This window comes from Triturus cristatus, chromosome 2_2 (genome assembly GCF_964204655.1).
Source record: "Triturus cristatus chromosome 2_2, aTriCri1.1, whole genome shotgun sequence".
Lineage (NCBI taxonomy): Eukaryota > Metazoa > Chordata > Amphibia > Caudata > Salamandridae > Triturus > Triturus cristatus.
This window is the reverse complement of record NC_140582.1, coordinates 991805991-991832171: the sequence shown is the minus strand read 5'-3', so window position 1 is coordinate 991832171 and position 26181 is coordinate 991805991. Positions and strand designations below refer to the sequence as shown.

The window sequence follows — 26181 nt, the reverse complement described above, 5'->3', positions numbered from 1 at the left end:
CATTCTGTCTGTCCTTTCCTCCTCTTCACTCAGTCATTTCAATCATTTCAATCATTCATGTATACACTACACATTCATTCAATAAAATTACAACACAGTATATTAGGAATATAGCTCTTCTTAGAGAAGTGAAGTGAGTTCTGAAAAGAACTGGTTTTTTTGTCTTTTATTTTTAGTTTTTTAACAATTTTGTATTTTTTTTTTATTTTTTTGAGCACCCAAAAAGACAGGTAATGAAAAACTGTTCAACAGGAACAAAAAAAAAATGAAAAAAATTATGGGCTGGTGCATGTGTGCTGCTGTATTCTGTTTTCAATCAAGTTTATGCTGCTCTCTCAGTAGCAAAGAACAGCATTGCACACATTGCAATGTATGTGCACCTTCTGGAAAAGGGGGCGGATGTCCAGTGGCCTGGTACACAGTGAATCTGCGGCCGCAGATGATGTGCTCGGCTGAGCAGGTGGAGGGTTGTCCCTTAGGGCTCTAGTTGTTTCTCGAGCATAACGTACAGGATGCACTGTCTTGATGTGCCTCAGCATTGAATAAATACTAAAGGAGTATTTATTGCTGGGATCTCCTCTAGATAAGACACTTCCACAAATAGTGCATGTCACCTTTGGAGCATTCACCTTCTTTTGGCCCTCTGGAAAGGTGAAGTAATTCCAGATGAAAGAGTGTTTTTGTTTGCTCTTCCTTGGTGGTTCCACAAAGGCCTCCTCCTCACTCCCTGAAGTTGACTGCTGTTCTGCCATTTTCAAGTAAGATTCCACTCGAGTAGCTGTTCAGCTCCTTGTCCCAGGAAATAAGAAGAAATAGTGAGGGGAGTGGGTGTGGTGTTTGAAGATTCTGGAACAGAAACTACTATGAACCAATGAAAAGTGTTTTTTCGTAATCACATGACTTGCCATGCGCGCACGGTGCTCGCAAGTATGCGCGCACCGTGCACGCATGCATCAGAAATGAATTACTTTTAACCCGATTTCTAAAACATGAAAAGGAGGCAGGAAAGACACTCCCTGACCCCCTAGACCTTCTCAGGGGGTCCCTAAAGGACCTCGTAAATAAAAAAAACATTTAGTTTTAAAAAAAAAATTGCCGGTGCGCGCCCGGTGCTCGCACGCATGCGCGCACGGTGCACGCACGCATCAGAAATGAATTACTTTTAACCCGATTTCTAAAACATGAAAAGGAGGCAGGGAAGACACTCCCTGACCCCCTAGACCTTCTCAGGGGGTCCCTAATGGCCCTTGTAAATAAAAAAAAAACATTTCCTTTAATAAAAAAAATTGCCGGTGCGCGCACCGTGAAAAACCCTTAAAAAAAAAAACATATTAATCTGTTTATAAGTTTATATAAGATATTAACTCTGCTGTTCAACTTTATCCAAATTCTCAAAAAAAGAGCTGAGCCATTCCATATTACAGGATACAGTCAATCTATAACTATATACATAGGTAGTTTATTGTAAAATAAATATATAAAAAATATAATAATATATAGATGAATTAGCATTTAAAAAACCTTACAAATTCACTAAAAAAAACATAGGTTTCACACACGTTATAGTTAGAAATTAGCATTTAAAAAACCTTGCAAATTCACTTAAAAAACCATAGGTTTCACACACGTTATAGTTAGGAATTAGCATTTAAAAAACCTTGCAAATTCACTGAAAAAACCATAGGTTTCACACACGTTATAGTTAGGAATTAGCATTTAAAAAACCTTGCAAATTCACTGAAAAAACCATAGGTTTCACACACGTTATAGTTAGGAATTAGCATTTAAAAAACCTTGCAAATTCACTGAATAAACCATAGCTTTCACACATGTTATAGTTAGCTGGACATTTCACTCGTACAAAACCATTGAAATTCCCCCGTTATAGTTAGTTCAGCTAACTATAACTCGTGCGACCGCAATCCACTGCTGATGACGTCACATATTACATCACTCATGACATGGTCAGTGACATCACTCATGACATCACTGATGACATCTCAAATGACATCACTGATGATATCATCCAGTAAATATGTGTCTTTCTGAAAAATAAATATTTTTTATATATGTATATCTAAAGGTTAATGGAAGAATAAATGGGTAAATAAGTGTCTAAATGGATGTTTTTTTTTTGTAAAATTAATTGTATAACTGACTTATTAACAGTATCTTAGTGAATACAAGTATTAGTGAGTAATGTTTAAATATTTAAATATCTGTATCAGTGTCTCACTTTGTGTATAAGTGGCTGCATGGGTTGGTGAGTAGCTACATGAGAGTGTATATGGGTTATTAGTTCGTTTTTAGAGTATCAGTATGAGTGTCTGTATGGTTCAGTGGGGGATGTTACTTAGCGTATGGATGCATGAATGAGTGACTCACTGTTTGTATGTGTTTTGAAGACAGTATGTGAGCAGGACAGTATGGGTGGATGAGTGTGTGTATGGGTGAGTAAGAGAGTGAATGACTGTCTCAATAGTGTCTTTATGAGTAAGTCCATATGTTTTGAACTAGTATATGTGAGTATTGATGTATATAAGTGAGGATATATGAGAGTGAGAGATTGGAAGAGTTCCTGTATAAATAAGTATGTGTTTCTATAAGTGATTGTTTAAGAGAGTAAGTATGTGTACGTTTCTGTAGAAGTAAGTGTAGTGGTGTGTGTATAGCTGTTTATGCAAGTAAATGGATGTTTATTTGCATGTGTGAGTATGTGTGTGAGTAACTCTATGTATGAGTGTAGGTGTGTAGCAGGATGTATAGGTGTTTGAGTACATATGATGACTGAGTACATGTATGAGTGACTATATAGAAGTGTTGATGAATGAGTGGATGCGTATGTTGATTTTGGAATTACTGAATAGGTTGTTCTAACTGGTATTGGTATCTCTATAGTTTTCAAAACTTTAGTTTGTATTTTTCAATGTGTGTATCAAAGTTTATATTCGGATAAGAGGAGGTCTGCCACTCTTACACAAGGATGATGTCATCAGTGATGTCATCAGTGATGACATTTGAGATGTCACTGACCATCTCATGAGTGATGTAATATGTGACGTCATCAGCAGTGGATTGCGGTCGCGCGAGTTATAGTTAGCTGAACTAACTATAACGGGGGAATTTCAATGGTTTTGTATGAGTGAAATGTCCAGCTAACTATAACATGTGTGAAACCTATGGTTTTTTCAGTGAATTTCTAAGGTTTTTTAAATGCTAATTTCTAACTATAACGTGCCTGAAACCTATGGTTTTTTCTGTGAATTTCAAAGGTTATATATTATTATATGAGTTCATTATTTACTTATTTTGATTTATGTACTAATGATTTTTTTAAGTAATAAGTATATTAAACACTTAACATTTACACATGCTTTCTGTATACCTATATGTATAAGTTGTGATATGATTGATCATAATAGGCAGATCCAATCACCCTCACAAGACATAGAATAACACATCAGAATATGTCACCATCCCTTAGCCGATATATTGGCCACACACAAATGCCTGACGCCCACCAATCCAAATGATTTTACAACGCTATTTCATATGACCAGGCATTGCATCAAATAGCACAACAATGCTGTAAATTCAGTTGATAAAAAAGATATCTTTGAAGTCTAGCTGTCCTGGTCTTTTGATGTGTGATGGGTAAAAATGCAGACTCACTCAAGTTGTCTATAATAGATTATGGGATTTTACATACAAATTATTGTTTTCGTCCTTGATGAGTGGTTTGTATATTCACTAAATAGTGTCACAAGATTGTATTTCAGCTTTCTGTCATTAGAGAGAACTTTTAAAAGGATTTCCATTTATGATTTTTGAGGAAAAACACTTATTGTAGCAAAACTAACATTTTCCCTTAAATAGAGTGCATTTTTCCCCAACAATAGTTACCACAAAACTCACAATTGTGAAACGTATCACCAGCACATACATTGCAAATAATCGGGTGCTGATAATGAGGGCCACGGAATCCACATGACAGCGCAGTTTGTTTCTTTGTTCTCCCGTGGCAACATCGCCATGGCCATGGGGCGTGTGTGAATGTTTCCAAGTTCATGTTAGGAACTATTACTATTAACCCCTTCCCCACTCATGACGGAACCGCTCCGTCATGAGCCACGGTCGCCGTGTGCTCATGACGGAGTGGTTCCGTCATGCTGCGGCCGTTGGCGGCCGCGCCGCCCACGCGGCACTAATTCCCCGCCTGTGCGGGCGATTAGCGCAGTGGGCGGAGTCATGACGGAACCACTCCGTCATGAGCACAGCTCAACCGTGGCTCATGACGGAGCGGTTCCGTCATGAGCACCGCGCCACCGCGCTGCCCCCAAATCCCCCCCAGCGCTGCAGCAGAATTCCCGCCGCAGCGAAAGGGTTAATAAATGTCACTCAATGCAGCAATACATGTCACTCAATGCGGCAACACATGTCACTCAATGCGGCAACACATGCCACTCAATGCGACAATTATTATCACTCAATGCTGCAATGCGATCTAAAATATTCAGTGCTGAACTAGGAATTCAAAACAACCCTGGACCTTTTTTAAATCACAGCTTCAAGTTGTTCCAAGCGAATATAGGGGCAGATTTACAAGCCCCGTACGCCACATTTGCGCCGCCGTTGCGGCACTTTTGTGACGCAGCGGCAGCGCAAAGCCAGCGTCATGCTGCGGGGTATTTACAACGTGACGCATCTATGGAGATGCGTCACGTTGTAAAGCCCTGCGCCACATGTGGGCGTTCCGGCGCAGGGGGGGCGTTCCTGCCCAGGAACGCCTCCTAAAAGTGGCTGAGTGAAATCTACAAGATTTCACTCAGTCACTGTTATGGCCATGCTGCGTCAAAACCCTGTGCCTGCTTGAAGCAGGTGCAAGGATTGACGCAGCATGTTAGGCATAGGGGCTCCCCAAGCCTTGCTGGAGCTGCTTGTCTATTCTTGCCCCAAGGTGCGCCGCATTGTAAATGTGGCGCATCCATGGTGGCGCAAGAGGTGTCTGCTGTGACGCAAAATAACTGGCGCATCCCTGCTGATATGCAGGGATGCGCCAGTTATTGTAAATCTGCCCCATAGTAAGCAGACCTTACACTCTCCTGGTGAGTATTGGGGAAAAAAGGTCTCTGTATAAGAACATTTTATAAAGAATAGGACAATATGGTGCATTTTACAGCACAATGTTCTAAACATATTTGATACAAAACAACCGATTAGACAGTCACTTCCCAAGGGCAACTAATGATATACCGTTAATTATATCGACATCTTTCCCTAATGATCTTGTATACCTTGTCACATACTGTCCCCATGTATCTATATCCACTCCAAATGTATCTTACACAGTTGCTGCTTATTCAATTCTGTACACCTCATCACTTTCTGTCAATGTGTATCTGTATTTCACTGTATTGAGTATGTATCTGTATTCACTCCAAATGTATCTAAGGTATTTGCTGTTTGTGCAAACGCTGTGAAGCGCTCTGATGCCCTAGGGTCAAGTCCACGCTATGTAAAACTCAAAAAATAAAATAAATAATATATTAAAAGGTGTTGTACTGCCCAGTAGACATATTTTGTAATTGCAGAAAGGAATGTATATATAAATATAGAGAAACTGTGTGCCCAATAAAAACAGGGGATGCACAATCAGACATACATTTGCACCGCTATCAAAGCTACCTATTTGATGCAATTTGACCCACTTGAAAATAAATTTGGTAATCCTGTACCACAAGAAAGTACATCAGTTCATTTAAAATATTCGAAATTGAGACTACTTTTAATTCACAGGAGTACTACACAAAGATTGGTGTCTCTGCTCAATATACAAGCCAATGAGGTGAAATCATCATTTCTCAGATAGGACAGTGCTGCTCATCATGATGAGGTGTTTAGGTTGCCAGGGCTGCTGCTCTGGATCGTTTGGGTCATTCAGTAACTTCAGATTACCAATCTCAATAAAATAGGCACCACATGTAGAAATAGGATACAGGTTAAAGATAGTGCCATGGTGTCAGTGTCCACATTGCCCATTGTCATGTCAGTTTTCCCAGTGCACCCATGTGTACAACAAGATGGTCAAGCCTGTTTTCACAATTTCAAAATGAGTAAAGCACAATAATCATGCCCATATCCACATTTACCCAAATGTAGACATCACCATAATGAGGCGAGTTTCTGCAGTGCACCAGAATGTAATCACAATAGCCAGAACAGTACTTCCTAATATATAAAGCACCACAAACAGGCTAGTTTCAAGGATTTACAAAAGGCACCACTTCCAAGACAACGTTTTCAGTCTGTAAAGCACCATATTCTGGACATTAATTGACGAGTATGTGCAGCACCAGAGCCAGGCCAGTACTAATTGGTCACTTAGGCAAAGAACAGTATCCAGGCAAGTATCACTATCAGGCCAGAAGCTCTCCAGTATGTAAAGCAGCTGGGCAAGTATTGGCCCAGCATGCAAAGTACACACAGTGCAACAAAATATGAAGTCTCATAGTCAGGTCAGGCATCAACATGCCACAACATGTAATCAACCATAGCCTGTTAGTATCACCCATAATATAAAGGACCAAATACGTCAATGACCAAACTGCATTTATATACAGGGTTATAGTAGATCAGGCTTTTTGGGGTACAGGAAAAGGCTATAATTTCTATTATGATTGCGGTACTGCAAAGTTTAGAGGGGGCGTTCAATCAAATACGATTTTACTCTATTCGATGGCACCTTCGAATGTCAACCTGAAGAGACAGGTAATAATACGTGTTAGACCTGGCATTTCTTGACATGGTTTCCCCAGACTTTTTGCCTCTACCTCCTCTATTTTTTGATGCTGTGATGGATTTCGTTTTACTGGCTTAGATGCTTAGAGCACTTTGTCACTGCAGATCAGTGTCACAGTGCAAGTGCTCCCTGTATAAAGTGATATGGTAATTGGTTGTCCATAATTGGTATGTTTGCCTTGTTAGTAAAGTCCCTAGTAAAGTGCACTATGTGTGCCAGGGCTGGTAATGCAAATGTTACTAGTGGGCCTGCAGCTCTAATTGTGCCACCCACACAAGTAGCCCTAAAGAGAGATCTCAGGCCTGCCACTGCAGTGCATGCGCGCAGTTTGTTAACTGACTTGTTGTCCTGACAAGTACACCCACTTGCCAGGCCTTACCTTTCCTTTTTATGCACATTAGACACCCCTATAGTAGGCTCAAGATACCATGTCTTGACAGTGAAAAGCTGCCAAATTCGTTTTTCACTGTCGCAAGGCCATCTTGCCCATAGGACAGAAGGGGAATGCTGTGTCCAATGGATCCAGCATATCTTCCCATAGGCATAAGATGGAGGGATGGAGTTTAGTAACACATCTTTTTGTGAAGATGGTTTTTAAATTGTGTGCTTAGAAACCAAGTTTTTAAAAGTGGCTGGTTTCTTGTCTTAAACCATCTTGTGTGCCTCTGCCTGATTGTATATTGCCTGCCTGAGTTTAGATGTGACAATGTCTGGGAAGTGTCCTGACCCCAGGGAGGAGAAGGTGAGACAGCAACAGCCTGGGCCTGCATTTGATGTAGGGGGGGAGGAGTAGCCCCCTGGATGTGAAGAGGGCTGTGTTGCTTCCACAACAGGATGGCTCCACCTCCTGCTGAGCGTCTGGTCCCCAGACCCCAATATCAAAGGAAGAACGTGTGCCCTGTCAGGAAGGCACCCAGAACTGGTTTGGACTGGGCTCAGAGCCCCCTGAATACAAAGACTTCAAAGGCATTTAGGGGTATAAATGTAAGAGCTGAAACCCCTGAACTCAAGACTGCAATTCATACTGAAAAAGGATTGAACCTACTTTGTGATCAAGAGGAACCTCTGCCAAGGAAGAACAGCTGAAGAGACTGAAGAGAAGGCCTGCCCTTGCTGTGTGTTCTGGGGCTGGCCTGCAGTTTGCTGGTTTGACTAAGGAGAGGACAAGGGACTTCGCTGTGTGCTGTGTCCCCCTACTTGTGAGGACTTTGCAGTGTGCTGTGTCCTGAAGTAGCGTGTCTCCAAGGGCCCAAGGAGAACTGGTCTCCTGTTGTGGAAACTCAGGAACACAAAAGTTTCCAACCGTGTCTCAGCGACGCTGTGTGCGTGGTGCTCTTTCACACCTGAGACTGCTGTGTGGTCCGTGGTACTGTTTACGAGGTGCCCCGTGATCACATTGCCCCCGCAGCGTGAAACATCATCCACGCTGCTGCCTTGCTGTTGTTGCCCAAGCCGTCATCGTACCTGAGGCTGTGAGTAAAGATCGCTGCCACCGTCCCAAGCCGCAACGTGCTAATGGGGTACTTGGAACTGAGGACTGTGTCTCAGTGACGCTGTGTGCGTGGTGTTCTTGCACGCCTGAGACTGCCGTGTGGTCCGTGGTACTGTTTACGAGGTGCCCCGGGATCGCATTGCCCTGCAGCGTGAAACATCATCCACGCTGCTGTATTGCTGTTTGTGGCCCGAGCCAGCATCGTAACTGAGGCTGTGAGTGAGGAGCAACGTGCTAAAGGATTGCTTGAAGCTAAGGAAGCTACAAGGTGAAAGGGATCGTGATCATTGTTCTTCAAAAGGAATATGCCCGAGATCATCAGCGACGGAGAAGACAGCGACGTAACATGTCCAGCTACAGCGCCGCCTAGCAACAGAGCCGCAACGTGATTGGGATCTCCCAGCCGGACGTCCGAAGAACAGGGATAGAGAGAGACCGAGGCAGCGCACACCCCCAGGTAAGGCTTGGTCTCTGGTCGGGAGCTGCACCCGTGTGTGGACTGGGGAGGCATGCAGGAGGAGTACAGGAGTGCTCCGAGCTCTCTTCCGCTGCAGTGCGTTAGACGCGCTGAGTCCCCGAGCTGCCTGGACCTGCCTAGCAGGACCAGGGTTGCCCCTGTAAGTCTATGACCGTTGTCTATGCTGATGGGGCCTAGTGGGGGCCTGAGTTGACCATGCAGATTGCATCACAAACCGCATTATTATTGCATTACGAACTGCCTTATTTTTGCATTCCGAATTGCATTATTATTGTATTATGAACTGCCTGATTTTTGCGTTACGAATTGCATTATTTTTGCATTACGAACTGCCTGATTCTTGCATTAAGGACTGTCCTATTATTACATTACGAACTGCATAGCATTGCATTAGGACTTCATTGGAGATCGGAAATTGCTCATTAATACCGCAAGAACCTACAAGTGATTGCTGGCCTAGTAACCGGCCAAGTGAATTATTACGAATACACATATGTTGGTTTTCTATTGTTTGGTCTCATCGTATTCCTTTTTATAAAGATACTGTTATTTTTATAAAACCAGTGTGGTGTCCATTTATGGTGTTAACTTATCACTGTGTTACTGGGAGTGTGGTTGAAAATACTTTACACATTGCCTTGGAGATAAGCCTGGATGCTCGTGCCAAGCTACCAGGGGGTGAGCAGGGGTTGTCTTAAGGTGTGTCCCTCCTTAACCTGACTAGAAGCAAGGGTCCCTATTTGGACTAAGGTACCTACCTCAGCCAACTAGAGTCCCCCAGTTCTAACAATACGCAAACAGCATAAACTAAAAGGAGAAGGTGGACAGAACGGTTGTGCAAGAGCAATGAACGTTCGTTCTTTAAGGTAATCACTTAATGTAACTTGGAAGGATAAAAAACAGTCAAACACGTAAATGTGCAAGAGGGGTATTGCACACACATTCCTAGAACAGTGTGCATTTTTTATATGTCTTTCATCAGATAGCATTGCCGCCCCAAAGTATTTTGCTCTTTGACTTTGATAAGTTTAATGGTTGAGGTTCTTGTAAACCAACAGTCGCAGTGACCAACAATTGGCAGTTCCATACCTTGGGTTCTATGTGCTGGTAGGTTTGGAGAAGGGCAAATCACTGTTCAGCCTCACCTCTGAAAACGTGTTTGGCCTGCGGCACAAGCAGCCATGCTTTGACTCATAGGATCAAGTCAAATACCTGGCTTGGTTCTGGTTCAGCACTCCCAGTTACTTAGCTAAATATATGTAAGGAAACCTGTTCTGGAGAATCTTTCTCCTTGCAGCAGATTCTTTAAATTTCTATGTATGAATGGCATTGTCTCTAGGGATAGCAAATGTAAAGTGGTAAAGGATTCTGTGACATTGCATTCCGATAGGAATATTCTCCTGGCACATGCATTTGATGAGCATAAGAACATGGGTTAGACATTGATTCTCACATCACAGCATTCATGATTTATAATGGTCCATGTTTATGCCATTATGTTTTTCCCAGATGCACACGACCCCTGATTTCTTCTCTACCTCGACAATATTCTCCCATGTTAGAACAGTATAATGAGGTTTAGAAATTAATAACCAAAGGAGGATATAATTGTATTGTTTGCCTTAGAGCAATCATTATTCCACTGGGCATTTCCACTGTAGACTGGAGCCTCTGGAGGCCACTTTAAGGGCAGAGGCCACACCTTTGATACTGTCACTTTCCCCAACTTCCCAAGGTTAATTGTAGCAGGTGAGGGGAGGCTGCAAGAGAGAGGGCAAGGGAGGGCAGGAGGGGGAGGTCGAGAGCAAATGATCAGAGAGGGAGAAGAAAGGAGAGAGGGAGGTTGGGTGGATGAAAGAAAGAGATTGCATGAATGTTAATGTTAATGTTAAAGCCATTTATAATGTGTGCGAATCACCGTGAGGGGTGTCTCGGCGTGACCAGGCAGCCAAGCAGCATAGTACGACCTGCTGTGAACAAAAAGATGAAGAGAGTGCGACTGGTTTGCGCACTTTTTTTCAAGGGTTCCTTTGGTTCACCAGTCCGGCCCTAGCAGTGATACATCATTTTAGATTGTTTCAAGAGTACCACATTCCTCATTTCAACAGTCTATAAAAAATTGTGAATTTCTAAAGGAATATAGTTGGAATAATGAGATTTAAAATGTAACTTTTATCCTATTTATTTGCAGCAGTTCAGCAGGAATCTTGCCTTCCAATTTCACAATGATAGCTAGAATGATCATTCACATAGTGTCCCACCTTATGTCTAAGTTGTTCGAACAGGTCTGAAAGGTGTTCTCACAAAGATTGCATTCCTACATATCAGTGAGCCTCACCATTTTGCTGACATGTGGTGTGAACGGAGGGAGTGAGGCATCTGAAAGAGTAGAAATTCTGCAAATATTTTGCTCAATCACAGTCACCTGAGGTATACAAAAGGTGATGGATGGAATGCTTGAATCATTCTCAACCACTGGAAATTACTCGGGCCATTTCCCAGCCCATGGTTATTTTGCACACCATACAGCCTCAGTTTGGACATATGCAAATAAGTCTTGACCCTGCTCCAATGCGAACAGTCGAACCTGAACTGCCAGGCCAGGTCCTCCCTGAACCGAAACACAACCAACCCAGGAGCAGTTGCCGAGAAGTAGGTCCCATGCTCACTGTGCCACTGGAACCAAGCTACAACTGACTAAAGAGCCCCAATGAGTATCTGGCCTGAGAGTTAGGGATGGACTTTTCCGATTGGAGTAAGTTCAAGACTGATTTGCATATCACCGGGTGGGTCCAAAACTGAGGTGGCAGAGTTGGCAAAAGAACAATGGGTTGGACTACTACCAGGGTGGAACAATTGCCAGTGGCTAGACACCTTTTGTGTCTTCAATAACATCCACAACAGCGAAAATGGCATTTGGCCTCAGTGTGTGTTAAACTTTAATTAAGAACACCCTCCTATATCTGAATATTTCCTACCTGCCCTCAACTCTGAGGTACCACCCTTGTTTTCCTATCATTAAATGCAAACCCTGCTCAGCTTGCAGTGGGTAGGTGTCACAATAGCACTCTGATCAAATCCGTGTAATAAGGTGAATGAAGAACTTTACAGTCCAGGAACGCATATGTATAATGACAGTGTGTTCTGCAAACAGTAATGATGAGCATTAATGGTCACATATTTGCTGACTGGAATAGGTTTTAACAGAACATTTTTTTTATATTCGAAAATTATATTTTGGATAAATATTTTAGCCGTGCCTTTTTCAAATTGACTAGAAGGAAACTATAACTCCTCAGATATGTCTGGGGAACAGCAGGGTCCCACCCAAAGAAGTTAACATTTGGAATATTCCTTAAGTGTCCCTTCACAACCTCCTGTAGAAAAGGTATGGCTTTTAGCCAATTACTCAGTATTCACCATCTATCCCAAGAGACGTATCAAAGCAGAATCAGTGGGAGCCCTCCATAACCCTAAACAATTGAGTAGGAGTCAGACTCACTTTTCTTGCTCGTTAGGTTCAAGCCAGGGTAAAATGTTACACCTGACATATAATGATGGATGCAAATATCTGAATTAATCTGAGCCAGTGTTATTCAATATCAGGGCACTATGTTTCATTCCTTTACAGATCATCTGCAGCTTTAGAGAAGAGACACGATCATAAGTAAATTAGTCCTGGCCCAAAAGCAATAAGAGAATTACCGTTAGTGCTGGCATCTTTGGTGTGGTTTACCCCTAACATTTTGCCTTCAGACCTCCTGTTTTGCTGACTTTGTTTTTGTTGGCCATAGGACTGTGTATACTTTGCCATTGTTAACCATTGCTAACGTGCTTATGCTCTCTCCTTAAAACATGGTAAGATTGGCTTATACCAAATTGACATGTTTAGTTTACTTGTAAGTCTAAAGTATAGTGGCACTACCTATGCCCAGGGCCAGTAAATTAAATGCTCCTAGTGGGCCTGCAGCAAAATAAACTGTTTGCCAGGCTAATACCTTGCATTTTAATACAAGTAAGTAATCCCTAGGGTAGGCGCTGGACAGTCCAAAGGGCAGGGTGCAATGCATTTAAAATCATGTACATTTAAGTTTTACATGCCCCGGTTAGTTTTTCGCTACTGCAAGGCCTACATCTCCCAACATTGGTTTTATCACATTACATTTAATATGCTATAACTTCTATCGGAAAAGGTAACTCATGTTTGCTGTCTTTGGAATTGTAATGAAATATCCTATTTTATGGTGAAATAAGATTTTAAATTATAATTTACCAGGGCAACATTGTATGTCAGCTATGATTTTGCAGGCAGAGATTTTACATGCAAGACAGTATTGCTGATATAGTACTGATGGTTGTCTCATATTAAATTAGTGTATGACTACAGAGGACATCTCCCCTACCCAGTTTGGGTGGCAGGTATCCCCTTAGTGAGGGTAAGAATTGGGACCACTCAAACCAATGTGAATGTTTGTTTGTCACTTTTACATATATGTTAATGTGTGTTCCAAGTCTATGACTATGCCTATAACTATGAGCAGTGCTATAAATAAATGAAATGTATGTGAGAGAGGGGGTATAGAGAGATGAGGGGCACGGTTGAAGGGTGGTAGTGAGGGAATTCATGGAGAAGGTGATCATTGAGTGGGCACTGAAAAAGAGTGTCACACTGGACGCCACCAGTGCTAAAGTCGACACATTTCTAAGAAATAGAAAGGCATACAAGATCATTAAAGAAAGTATCTCGCAAGGTAGAAATTTTTCATGTGACAGTGTTAAGGACTTTCCAAAAAATGAAAGGTTTTCACCAAGACATTACCACTTTACGCTTGCATACAAAAAATTACTTGGGGCAAAACTGCTGAAATACCTGTTAAACTGTTATAAATACACATTTATCCAAACAGAATTATTGTATACAGATTATTACATGGATATACAGCTGAGTAATTTCAATAATCAAGAAAAAGACATTTGCAGCCTGATTCACAAACCAAAACCACATCTGGCAATCTACATTATTACATCAACACTTTACACAGATCTTTCTCAGATTAGGAGTGGAAAGCCGCATCAGTTGCTGTTTTATAACCATGCCCGTTAAATAGTATTTCAGATTAATTTTACCGCTTTGTCGACGGCATTTTAAAAAAAATGTAATTGTGCGCATTTGGCTGCGACGTGTTGTGGAACACCAACTCTCTTTGTGTGATGGCACAAAAACATCTTTTGTTCTTCATAGGGAAAATTCGTTTTGCATTGAAGAAACCCCTTTTCCTACATCTTCACGAATGTATAAAATGATTTGTCCACTCCCACAATAGACATGTATTTATCACTACACACTGAAGTACATCACTCACCACTTCACTTTACTCCTGCCCTCAGCACGAGTACATTTTCCCCCATTTCCGGGAAGAGAAGGAGTCAGAATGGAGTTTGTGAATCCCCCAAAATACATATGTTCATGGGTATTCGCAAACTTTGCCACTAAACCACACCTATGAACACTTACTCACCACATCTTTCATATAATTTTCTTCCACACAATGTATTGTGGCTTTACGATATTATTATGAGTGAGTTGAAGGGTTTCCGAATGCAGTTCAGCTTTTGTGGTTTTCTTTCATTTGGAAACCCAGCAATTTACATCAATACCTGAAATATACATGCAGGAAGAGCTTTGAGAATCAAATCCATAGTTCTTGCCAATGTAAAAAAACAGTATAATCAGAATCCTACAAATTTAATATGATCTTTTTGTAGGAATGATTGGAATATCCAGGGAATCTTCAAACAATTGGTGCAATTAATATGCCTTTCATGGGCCATCATACACTACGAATAAAGCCCAAAATGCCATGCTTCATCAAGCTATTTGATGAAATTTGAATGCTACTAAAAGCACAGAAAATCCAAATCCGATTACCAAGAAGTCAAACCATGCAGAGATTGCAGTGTTTTTCATTTTACATCTGTATGAGTTCTACCCTCTACTCACTGTGATGGATATGGTGCCTTGTGTTTTATTTTGAGATCTCAAACACAGATGTCATGAGGGTTCTATCTGACACCTTACCTGACTAGGGACATCCATTTTTGACAAGTAAGGATATTTTCCCCACAAGTAAATAAAAGTGGTATATAGATTTCACAAATAGAATGACCTTTAACCATCGCTAAATGGAATTTTATGATATCATAAAAAGTCACATTAGGTCAGCAAGCATGGGGAAATTCTGTAAGGTAAATTTGTACCATCTTTTTTCCTATAGGTAATCAAACCATGAAAATGTTTTGTCTTTTTTTGCCAGCTTTCCAAATAATTTGAAATTGGGACGAGATAAAGAGGTAAAAAAACACAGTGTAGACCAGATGTTGGTAAATCGAAAACATTCCAAAAAGTTGCGAACAACAACAAACAGGTCAGATTTTATAAATCAGCATATGCAGAAGGAATAGCAAAACATGAATATTAAATCTCAGAAAAGTCAGCCTGGAAACACATTTTGAGACTTCAATATACAGAAATTGCTTGCAGTTCCTACCTTCCAATTAGCTTAACCATTGGTGATACAACAAATGTTCCACAAAGTCCACCAACAGCAAAAATTGAAACTGTCACAGACCAAAGAAGGTCAAGCGTTCCGACATCAACTGAGTGGCCATATCTGGAAATCCACGTGTCATTGTAAAACCTTTTGATGTACTAGAAGTATAAAACAAAATACAGTCAGGTTACATTAGAGCAACACTCTATGCAACAGAATTGAGAGTAAAAATATGCAATTATATTTAATCAGGGTGTGCAACAGATTCTATTTATAAACGTAATTGAAACTCTCTTCATGACCTAGACATGTTTATATTCAGGAAAGTAATCGGCAGAGGTGGTATCAATCCTCATTCTTATTTATGCATTGAAACAAACATTGTTTTATTATGATAACCTCGTGCTGTAAAGGCTATTAATTTTAACAGTAATGACTTTCAATAACACAATCTAAACTAGCTATAGTACTGACAGGCTAAATATAAATACCTAGATTGTTTTTCAATACACCAATTAATGTCAGTCTTCACCTTGTATATAATATCTTCTAATTTTGTCAGGAAGGAAATCAAGTCGAAGGTACGTTTGGCCATTTGCACAGTCCTCCACAGTCTTTCCCAAAAGGGGAAGATGTGTTTTAGCTTCAAGTCCTCCTCTTGAACACCACTCCATACCGTGGGCCTCGTTTATGGGGTTTTACCGTAGGGCAGCGCAGCAGGCCTTGCAGCTATGCTGCCTTACGGAAAACGAGATGGGCAGGAATGACCCACATTTATTAGATACGGTGCATTCCTGTCCTTCTCCCCTGCGCACAATAGGCTGCCGGGTGCTAACTCAGGCACTTGTGCACCATGGTGCAAGGGTGCCTGCGTTGCGGAGATGATTCTTTTTTTTGTGGAGGAATGGAAACCTTCCTGCACAACAACAATCACAAGAGGCTGTTTCCTCGACCTCTGGTTTAGTAGGAGCACGTAGTTTATTGTTCATGAAGTGAAGAAGTACAAGAGCCCAGGACTGCTCCTCTGGCATCCACAATTCCTCTGCCAAAGCGAACTGCTTGACACAACACCCAAGACGGGGGAAGCAGAATCACCATCAAAGGTAAACATTCTGTGCCCCGTGGCAGAGCGCAGGACATATTACCCCTTATATGGCACAAGCTGTAAAAATGACAAGTTATCTAAAACAACACATTTCTGGGCCAGCACTCTGAGACAGCCTTTTGTGATGGAGCAATTTTCTAAAAACTATAAATAATTTAAGGAAGAAAGAAATTATAAATATATTGCAGCAGGATGTTAGGAGGTAAAGGAGTAGGTGAGTTTTGGAGAAAATATTCTCACATTAGCAGCAATGTGTTAATGGATGATTTTTTGTGTTTGGCCAATGATCTTTGAAAATGTTCTCTACATGGCAGAGTTTTGTTAGGAACACATGCTCTCAGCAATTAGTTTCTTTGCCATGAATTTCTGGAAATGGGGAATCTATAAGGACAACTTTATGCTGCATAGTATTTGAAGTGCACCCTGGCTATCTCCAGCAGATGCCAGAGTGCTCTAAAAATGTCTTAGTGAAGCTGGTGATTCTTATAGATTTGTCTTTTTAATTTTGAAAACCGCACAAGTATCTGGACGCATCCTCAATAAGACTTAAAAATCCTTAATAGTTTTCCACACAAAAAGTAAAGTTGGTAGCTATAAAAACATATGATACATCTCATAGGCATGTGTCACTGTGCAAGGGTTGTCGTTATGTTATGTTATGTTTTGGGTTTTATGAAGCGTGCAGCTGCCCCAGCAAAGGGGCGTCTCAACGCTAGCAAACGGAAGTTCTGGGGCTACTACCAGAAGACCAGGCCTACAACAAAGGGAAAAGGTGAGTTTTAATGGCCTTGAGGAAAGCCTGAAAGTTGTCCATGCTGCGAATGTGCGCAGGAAGAGAATTTCACAGTTCAGCAGCCAGGGTGCAGAAGGAGCGTAAGTCCGCACTCCCCCTCCTTGCCCGAGGGACAACCGCCCAATGCTAGCCCATAGATCATAGTAGACGAATGGGTGTGTAGGGAGAGAGCAGGTGCGCCAGGATAACTGGGGAAGAGAAGTTCATGATTTTAAAAGCAATACATAGGGACTTGAACTCGATACGCCTCGCCATCGGCAGCCAATGTAGTCGATGGATGGTGTTGGTTGTAGGGCAAGTTCTAGGGAGGCCAAGAAGAGTTCTCGCAGCCGCGTTTTGAACCCTTTGTAGACAAAGAATTTCAGCCTTATTCGCCCCCCAGGTAGAGAGAACTGGCATAGTTCAGCCTAGATATGATGGATGTCTGGATAACTTGGCAGACTGTGGGATCAAAAAAGCCCAACAGCGGTTTGAGCCAACGTAGGACTCCAAAGCAGGTCCCAGCAACTTTTTTAGTTTGGACCTGGAAGCTGAGGGCCGAGTCCACCCATACACCCAGGTTTTTAACCACCTGTTTGGGGGCAGGTGCGCAGCCCAGGGTTGCCGGCCACCACCTCTCACTCCACAGCTCGGGATCTCTCCCTATTAGCAAAATCTCAGATTTGCTAGCAATAAGCTGGAGGCAGTTGGCAGTCATCCACCCTGAAACAGCAGCAAGATCGCTACTGAACTTAAGAGCAGCCTGCGTGCAGTCATCAGAGAGTGCTACTACCAACTGAGTATCATCAGCATATAATACCACCTATAGTCCTCTACTCCTAGCCACTTTTGCTAAAGGTTGGACATCAAGTTAAATAACTTAGGGCTCAATGCCGAGCCCTGTGCAACCCCTTGTTTGATAAAGTGTATCTGGGAGGTGAAAGGGGGAGCTGTCACCTGGAAGGTTCTCTCAGACAGAAAAGAGGCGAACCATCCCAGGCCCAGGACCTTGATGTGCCAGCCTCCTCCAACTGTTGCAGCAGGATCTGGTGTGACACCGTGTCGAACGTGGCGCTGAGATCTAATAGTATCAGCGCCGAGGTGTGCACAGCATCCAAAGCCTCCCTCAGGTGTTTGGTCACAGCAAGGAGAGCAGTCTCAGTGCTGTGACCCGGGCGAAAACCATTCTGAGAGGAGTCAAGCAAGCTGTTGTTTTCCAAGTGTCCTGTCAGAATGGAGCTAATGTAGGACTCGGTGATCTTGGCCACCCACGGCAGGAGAGAGATGGGATGAAAGTTCTCTGGTTTGGCGGCGTCCAATGTGTTTTTTTTTTAACAGAGGGACCACCATAGCTAGTTAGCAAGCCCTGAGGACAGCCGCCTAGGACAGAGATAGATTGATCAGCTGGCAAAGGGGTGTAAGGAGTGGAGACAAAGATTTAAGAAATTATTCAGGCTTAAGAGGATCTGCCTGAGACCCTGATTTGACCTTACTACATAGCGTGCGCAACTCATTGTGGGAGATCAAAGGGAGGACTGCGAGAGTGGAAGTAGAGAGAGGTCTATAGACAGGGCCAGATCGGATCAAAGCCGGGGGGAAGGTCATATAGATGTTATCCACCTTCTTAATAAAGAAGATGGCCAGATCCTCGCATTGTTGGTCAGACGAAATCGGAGGCGATGTGGGAGACCCTGCTGCCTTGAGATCTTTAAGTATTGAGAAAATACTTTTAGTGGGATTGCTGCTATTACTGATTTCATCAGCAAAGTAGGCCACCCTTTCCTTCGGTATGGCCCTGTGATAGTTCTTAATAGCTGCCTGATACTGCCAATTCAGGGCCTGGTCATAATCCTTTCTCGATGCCCGTTCCAACCTTTTGCATGCTTTCCGGATTGTGGCCAGTTTACTGTTTTACCAAGGGCTGGATTTACTATTGTGGCACTTAGACCACTATGGAGGGATGAGTTTATCAAGAGGCCGCTGAATCCAATCAGATAAAGCTTTATCGGCTGCACAAGGGCCATCCAACATGCTACGGGTATGTGTAGCAAGGAGGGTATGAAATTGACCTAAGTCCAGTTTGTGCCAAGGACATTTAAGAATCAACTTCTGAGCCACCCTCTGAAAGGGCACAACTCCCAATAGTGTCATGGGAACCAGAAAATGATCAATCCAGCTCATCAGGATGGGGGTATTCACTGTGAGGACATAGAGGTTAGAAAAAACTGGGTCAAGCAGACGGCTTGCAAGATGGGTACAATCTGGAACAAGTTGAGTCAGCTGAAGGGCAGCAAGGTCTGCTAAAAAATTATCCATTCAGAGTCATGTAAATTATCCAAATGTAGGTTCAAATCCCCAACAATGTTGAAATTGTCAGGCCTCAAAGCCAGAGAGCTGACCGCCTCAATCAGTGCCACCCTGAACTCTTTGGAGGGCACTGGTGGTCAGTAGACCAGCAAACCAGACACAGAATAACTGGCGTTAAGGGAAATCCCTTAACGCCACGTGTGCACTCACAGCCAACCACAACCTCTTTCACAAAGGTACAGGTGTCACAGGATTTGAAAATAACTGCAATACCACCCTCTTGCGTTTCTCTGTTGAGAGTCAAGATGCTAAAACCCTGGGGAAGCGCCAGACCTGGCTCAGCCACCATATCCGTGGAGAGCCAGGTCTCTGTTAAAAAAAGAATGTCAGGTGACTTGTCCTGCAACAAATCAAACATCTCAGCATAGTGCTTTGGTAAGAAGCGGCAGTTAAGACTGAGGAGCTTGATGAAGTGCCCGGGGGGAGAGAAGGAAAAAAAAGAGGACCTAACCCAAGAATTGAACACACATCTAATACAACAGAAAGGACCTTCAAGCATACTACATGGAGGATGCGCACATATGCTAACCAGTTTCCTGATGGCCCATAGGACTCCGGGAGAATAGGTTAGCTTTTCGCAAAGCGGACCGGCAGCATGTCTGGCGCCTGGCGGCGTCCAGGCCCGGACGGCGCAGCCAGGCTTGTCCGCTATGCCATAGGATTTAAATAAAGGAGAGATTGGCGAAACTGGCCTGCCCCCTCCACCTCCGGAAGTGAGTCCCCAGCAGGCAGGGCAGAGTGTTAAAGAAAAACACCCTCCACACAAACGGCACACACCGCGGTGGAACGGGGCCAGGTGCGAGTACCAGAGATGCAAGCACACAGGTAATAGATGCCAAATAACACTGAACAAGATGATACATCTCATAGGCATGTGTCACTGTGCAAGGGTTGTTGTGAGCCAAGAGCTGAAGGAGACAAGATTAATTTTCAAAGGCCTCCTGTGGAGCAGTTGGAAAAAGCTAAACAGGGACTCACAAAACTGCAAGAATGAACTAAACATCAATGACTGACTGCTCTGATAAGGTTCAAGTCTTATATCCCCTCACCTTCATCCTTATTCCAAACATCAGCGACATTAAGATGAGAATATGCCCACGTTAATTCCTATGTGGTGTGTTGGACAAAAGCTGGTAGGACTGGTCCTTCTGGTATTTAAACACTGGCCCTTTTCAGAGCATCAGGGCCAGTCTAGAAATGATTGGCCTACTTTCGGCTGGGTGTAGGAGCATAAGCGTTTTCTGCAGGAGCCCTCAGTTCAGGTCATGTGCTTGGATGTCGTCTACAAATGAAAAACCTATCAATAGAGTACTTTATCAATTAATAAAAAAATTAACTTTAGAATTGCTATATGAGCAATGACCCCCCCTAGTGTTGAATCAGGCCTGTCCATAAAGTTTTCTCAAAAAGGTGTCTATCAGGGTCAAACATCTTACATTCAGATTTATAGTCGCCTGCTATATAAGGGATATGAAGACATGGAAAAGTGGTTGCTTGGTTCAGTAGCCCAGCAGGTAAGCCAGCTAGATAAGTAGTTCTTAAACTTTTGACTTCAGTAGGACCCCATCGAATCATTACTTGAATCCAGGGACCCCTACTAAATGGCTACTGGAAGCACGAACATCGGCCTAAGTAATTCCTATTATTTGAACCTGAATACAATGAACAAAAATACAGAAACTGGTATACATCAAACAAAAATAGAAAATTTGAAATTCTTCATTTAAAAAAAAAAAATATATATATATATATAGAAACATTGAAATTTTAAGACTTTTCTAAAAGAGGAAGCGAAATGCTAGATTTGAACTTGTAACTTTGACTCTGCTTATAATGCATGCTTTATTTGTCAGTGCTTCAATTTAGGCCATCCATTTTCCAAATTATATTCTGTTTTCTGTACTTGCGTTGCTCTCAATTCAAGCTAAGTACACCAACTGTATTTTTAGGGTCCAATGTCAAGCTCCATCACACTTACAGCACATTTCAAAATAAGAATTTTGCATTTTACTTCATTTAGATATGTTTATTATTCTGCTAAAGTTATTGAACCTTCTAAACAGCTGTGTACCCCCTGAGATGGTTTTGTGAACCCCCATGGTTCCACGGACCACAGGTTTTGAATCTCTGAGCTAGACAGCCCTATCCTTTTCCATTGCCCTCTACCAAACACATAACAAAAAGGCAGCTGTGAACAGGGAATACAAATTCTAAATGCATGGCTCTCATAGGGTAGTAGTTGTACTCAGAAACCCACAAAGGTTGTCACAAAGTATTCTCATGTCAGGCTCAAGTGGGGTGCCCAGGCACCTTAATGCCAAATTTGTTCCAAGCTTCCAATGTAATAAAAAAGTGACACTCTATAAACAGGTTTTGCTTTACAATTCTCTACTATGGTGAGGCCTGGGGCGTACTACAGGTGACAGCATTTATGGAGAGAGTCCATATTTTTAGGTGAAGAGTACAAACCTCCCTATATTCCTCCCTCCTACAGTAGGCAATTCCTTCAAGATTCTCCAAGTACAAGAGTTACAGATAGACTCTACCAGGAAATGAAAATGCTGTATCTTGAAAAGAGGCTCAGCTTTCTTGTCATTCTGGTTCTGGCTCAATAGATCTTTAGAGCACTCAAATCTAAGCTCCTCCTTTATAGATTTCCTGACCAAAACTGACTTAACTCTCCATCTGCAGCCAACTTAGTTGCAGTAATTCAAAGTGGCTAATTAGCCCTCCTATCGTCCCTCGACTCCCTCTTACTTAGGTACAAAATTAATTATTCAGCACCTACCAGAGATGGCTTAACCACAGCACCTATGTTGCTGCACAAGTGGCATAACTGCAATGCATATAAACAATTAAATATATTTTCTAACTTTTTTTATTCTATGTCCTCTAATAACGAAACAGCTCTCTATGACAGGACTATTTTTGACTTCATAGTATCTAAACTGTATCAGATCAAATGTGGTTGTCCTTCTCTAGAAAAGGAAACTCCCAAGGCTTTAATAGTCTTTTAAGTCTTTTTTATTTTAATCTGGGAGTGGTGGCTTGGCAAAATGTTATTAGGAACAAGGTGTTCCTTGTAGTTTAGAAACCATTTTTATGTTAATGTGTATTTTTCGCAAGCACAAGATTTGATTTTCAGTTTGGCCAGTTTATTTTGAAAATTTTCACTATCTCACTCCCTATTGATTGTCTCCTAATTTCGTGTAGTTCCTATAAACCTATATAGGATCTGCATGTTTAGACTGTATAACAGCTAGCTCACAGTACCACTGTAAACTCCTCTTACCAAGGAGATAATAGTTCTTGGCAACTATCGGACATGACAACCCTGTCCCATCAGCGATCGTGGAAACAGTATAGTACTTTTAGCTCAGTCACTTATGCTCACTTTGTCTCAGAGAGATACAAAGAATGAACAGTGGGGACGTTTTCAATAAGCATTTATTGAACCAGTGTCATGCTAGTATAAAATAGGTGTGCTGAAACAACCATAAGATGGAAACAGATATAAATGATTATTAACCACCAATAGAGTAAATGGATGGTAGATTCCTACCATAATTGCTAAAACAATGAATACAGGCAAGTATGTAAATACATTAAATTAATAAGGCGTACTCCCATGATGCAACCCTAACTAGATGTACCAAAGTGTACCTCGCCAAGAATCAGCATAGGGTGAAGCCAACCCCATTACCTGAAGTGAGAGACTGTGGGACCCTGTCTTGGTCTGGAGATGGACACAGCGCGAAGGATGTCAGACCACTGGGAGCTAGATTGTCTGCATACAGGAACCTCAGCTTCTCGCAGCAGTGTGTCAGCATGGAAGATATGGTGTATATATACCCAAAAGGTACCCTTAGTGGCTCTACCTTGCTGTGTCTTGTCGGCCGAGGATGATGGAAGGGATGACCCTTATACATAGGTATTATGCAGACAATGGTAATCCTGCTGTGATTCTGGGAATTCTCATGCATAATAAATTAGGCTAGTTTTTCTGGGGAAAACCACACAACATTTATGTAGCACCTTAACTAGGTAAAAGGTCAATACCATAAACCGTTATGTAGTACAATGGCAGGAAAATGTAGGTGAAAGTTTAGGTGACTACCCAGGCCTATATTACAAAACATAACACTAATAATATCAGCTACTATTCTTTGCTATCAACCAATTAGTCCGGAGAAGCGGCTGATATTTTAACTAAAAAAAAAACTTGGTGGGCAAGTGCTCTGTCACCAATGTGACAGATATCTCATCTGCAGTATTAAAAGTTAATTTGGATATAATCCTCTTGCAAATAGGAGGAAGGGATATGTGTCACGTTTATGACGTACACATCGAGCAAACTCTCAATCAGGCCTTAAATTTATTACCACACATTTGCCTAAATGAACACCGTACATCATTTTAAAAATTGAGCTGCATGGTTATATAATAAATAGTTTTCCTAATTCACAAAATGATCCACCACAATAAGAATGGCACAAGAATCACAAATATAAATAGCCAAAAACTGTTTTATTCCGACACTGATTAATCAATGGTTTTAGATATGCTTTCCACTCTCTAGGTAATGTTGGACAAAGCAAGAATTGATAGAGAGATGCATTTTTCCAAATTGAAGACACATCTGGCTGTTGCAATTTAGATTGTTTTCCAGTGGAAGGATACTTTTATGGTAGGCCAAAATGTGCTTGAATGCCATAGCCTAATCTGGATTGTGCAAAGTCATTCGATACTGTTAGTCTGTGAGTAATTGATAGGAACAGATATATGCATTGCCGCTCTGACAATTGAAGAGAAGCTGAGAGGGACTGTGGGCATGAGGAGAGATCGTCCAGGAGGCAGCTGAGTTCTGCTATCTTGAAACAGGGGCTCCTTGAAAATTCTACAGTACGGCAAATAGGAAATGCAGCAGAAGGAGGTGGGGGATGCAAATTAACAGTTCAGATTGGGTAGTAGAATTTCTTCTGTCATTTGCTAATGCATAGGATAATTATTGCGCCTCGAACAACTCCTCAGAAAATTAATCGACCTGGGAAGGCTTCACCTGAAGAAGAAGGCCCTTCTTAATTAAGACACCTGCCTCCTGCTGAAATAAGAGGATTCATTAAAGTACTCAAGTATTCTTGAATCCAGCTGATGCACAGGAACTGCTCTCCAACAAAAAGCAGAAGTACTCCTAACTCCAGGAAGGCCCAGCTGATAGCACAGAACTAGACCATGTAGGAGACCTGACAGGAGATACACCTGGTGCAGATAACCCTGCCTTTAAAACAAGGGGCTGCAGAACTGACAAGGTGGACATTTTCCAGCACTTTTAAAAAGTTTGAAATTTATCATTTTTTTGTACCTCCAGAGTACTAGGAGATGGTGCAGAGATCGCAGCCACAGTGGACTGGTGTCTTTCTGCCCACCAGGACCTTTCTGCTTCGCTAAAAACTGGTCATTGTGAGGTTGTGGTGAAGGAACCTGGTCTCATAGACGTGTGTCTAGCTGGAGGACTATTATTATTATTATTATTATTATTATTAGGAGCTTATAAAGCGCACTTATACCCAAGGGTGTCCTGGCGCTGCACACTGAGCTCCCTGGAGAACGAGGGCTCAATCCCTAAATAACCAAGTCTTCAACCCCCTCCTAAAAGAGAGGAGCTCCTCAGCTATCCTAATGTGCGCCGGCAGGCTGTTCCAAGCTATCGCTGCACCATAGGAAAACGTATTTCCTCCCCAGCTGGCCTTTTTTATCCGGGGTACAGCCACTAGTTTGCTTTCGGTGGAGCGCAGTGCTCTCTCTGGCACATACCACTTAAAGCACTCATACAAAAACTCTGGGCCACTGCCCTTCAATGCTTTGAATACCATGCACAGCGCCTTAAATTGAACTCGTCTGAATACCGGCAGCCAGTGCAGTTGCCGTATTCCCTCTCGGACAGAGGCAAACCTTGGAGTGCCTGTTAGCAGTCTCGCTGCTGCGTTTTGTACCATCTGTAGTCTGCGCAGATGTTTTTTTTCAGATTCAGGTACAGACTGTTACAGTAGTCCAAACGCGACATAATCAGTGCTGAGACTGCTAACCTGAAACCATCCGTTGGGAGAGACAATTTTATTTTTCTCAAAATCCTAAGGATATGGAAGCATGTTGAAACCACTCCACTAACCTGCTCCCCAAAATCCAGTTTCTGGTCCATGATCACGCACAAATTCCTTGCCTTGCGCGTGGTGACTGGTGGCTTCCCCAGTGCATCAGGCCAAATATCCGGAGTCCAGATGTTAGGATTATTCCCGAATATCATGACCTCGGTCTTCCCTGCATTTAATTTGAGGCAGTTCGAGGCCATCCAGCCCGCAATGTCTTTCAGACAATCATGGCACCTCGCAGCCATATCCACTTGTGACCCTCTTTGTACATATAACACGATTTGTGTGTCATATGCATAGGAGGTGAGTTGCAGGCCAAAAGATCTACGGTCCTTGTTGCCTATCGAGGCATTATTTGTGAGGCCTGCACAAACAATATGTCTATATTGCTCCTTCACTGTAACACCACTCACATGTATGCACATCATCTTGCCCCCAAATGCAGTGGGTTGACCATAAAGTGGAGCG

General features: G+C 42.3%; 1 protein-coding gene across 6 annotated transcripts in view; it reads right to left on the bottom strand.

Annotated features, from left to right (window-relative positions):
- The window catches only part of SLC2A9 (solute carrier family 2 member 9), a 2222556-nt gene that overhangs the window by 1389792 nt on the left and 806583 nt on the right, over positions 1–26181 (bottom strand). For all 6 annotated transcript variants that reach the window (XM_085642418.1, XM_085642420.1, XM_085642419.1 and 3 more), the window contains one exon: positions 15318–15478. In XM_085642418.1, the coding sequence (XP_085498544.1) occupies positions 15318–15478 (161 nt within the window). The remainder of the gene's footprint in view (positions 1–15317; positions 15479–26181) is intronic.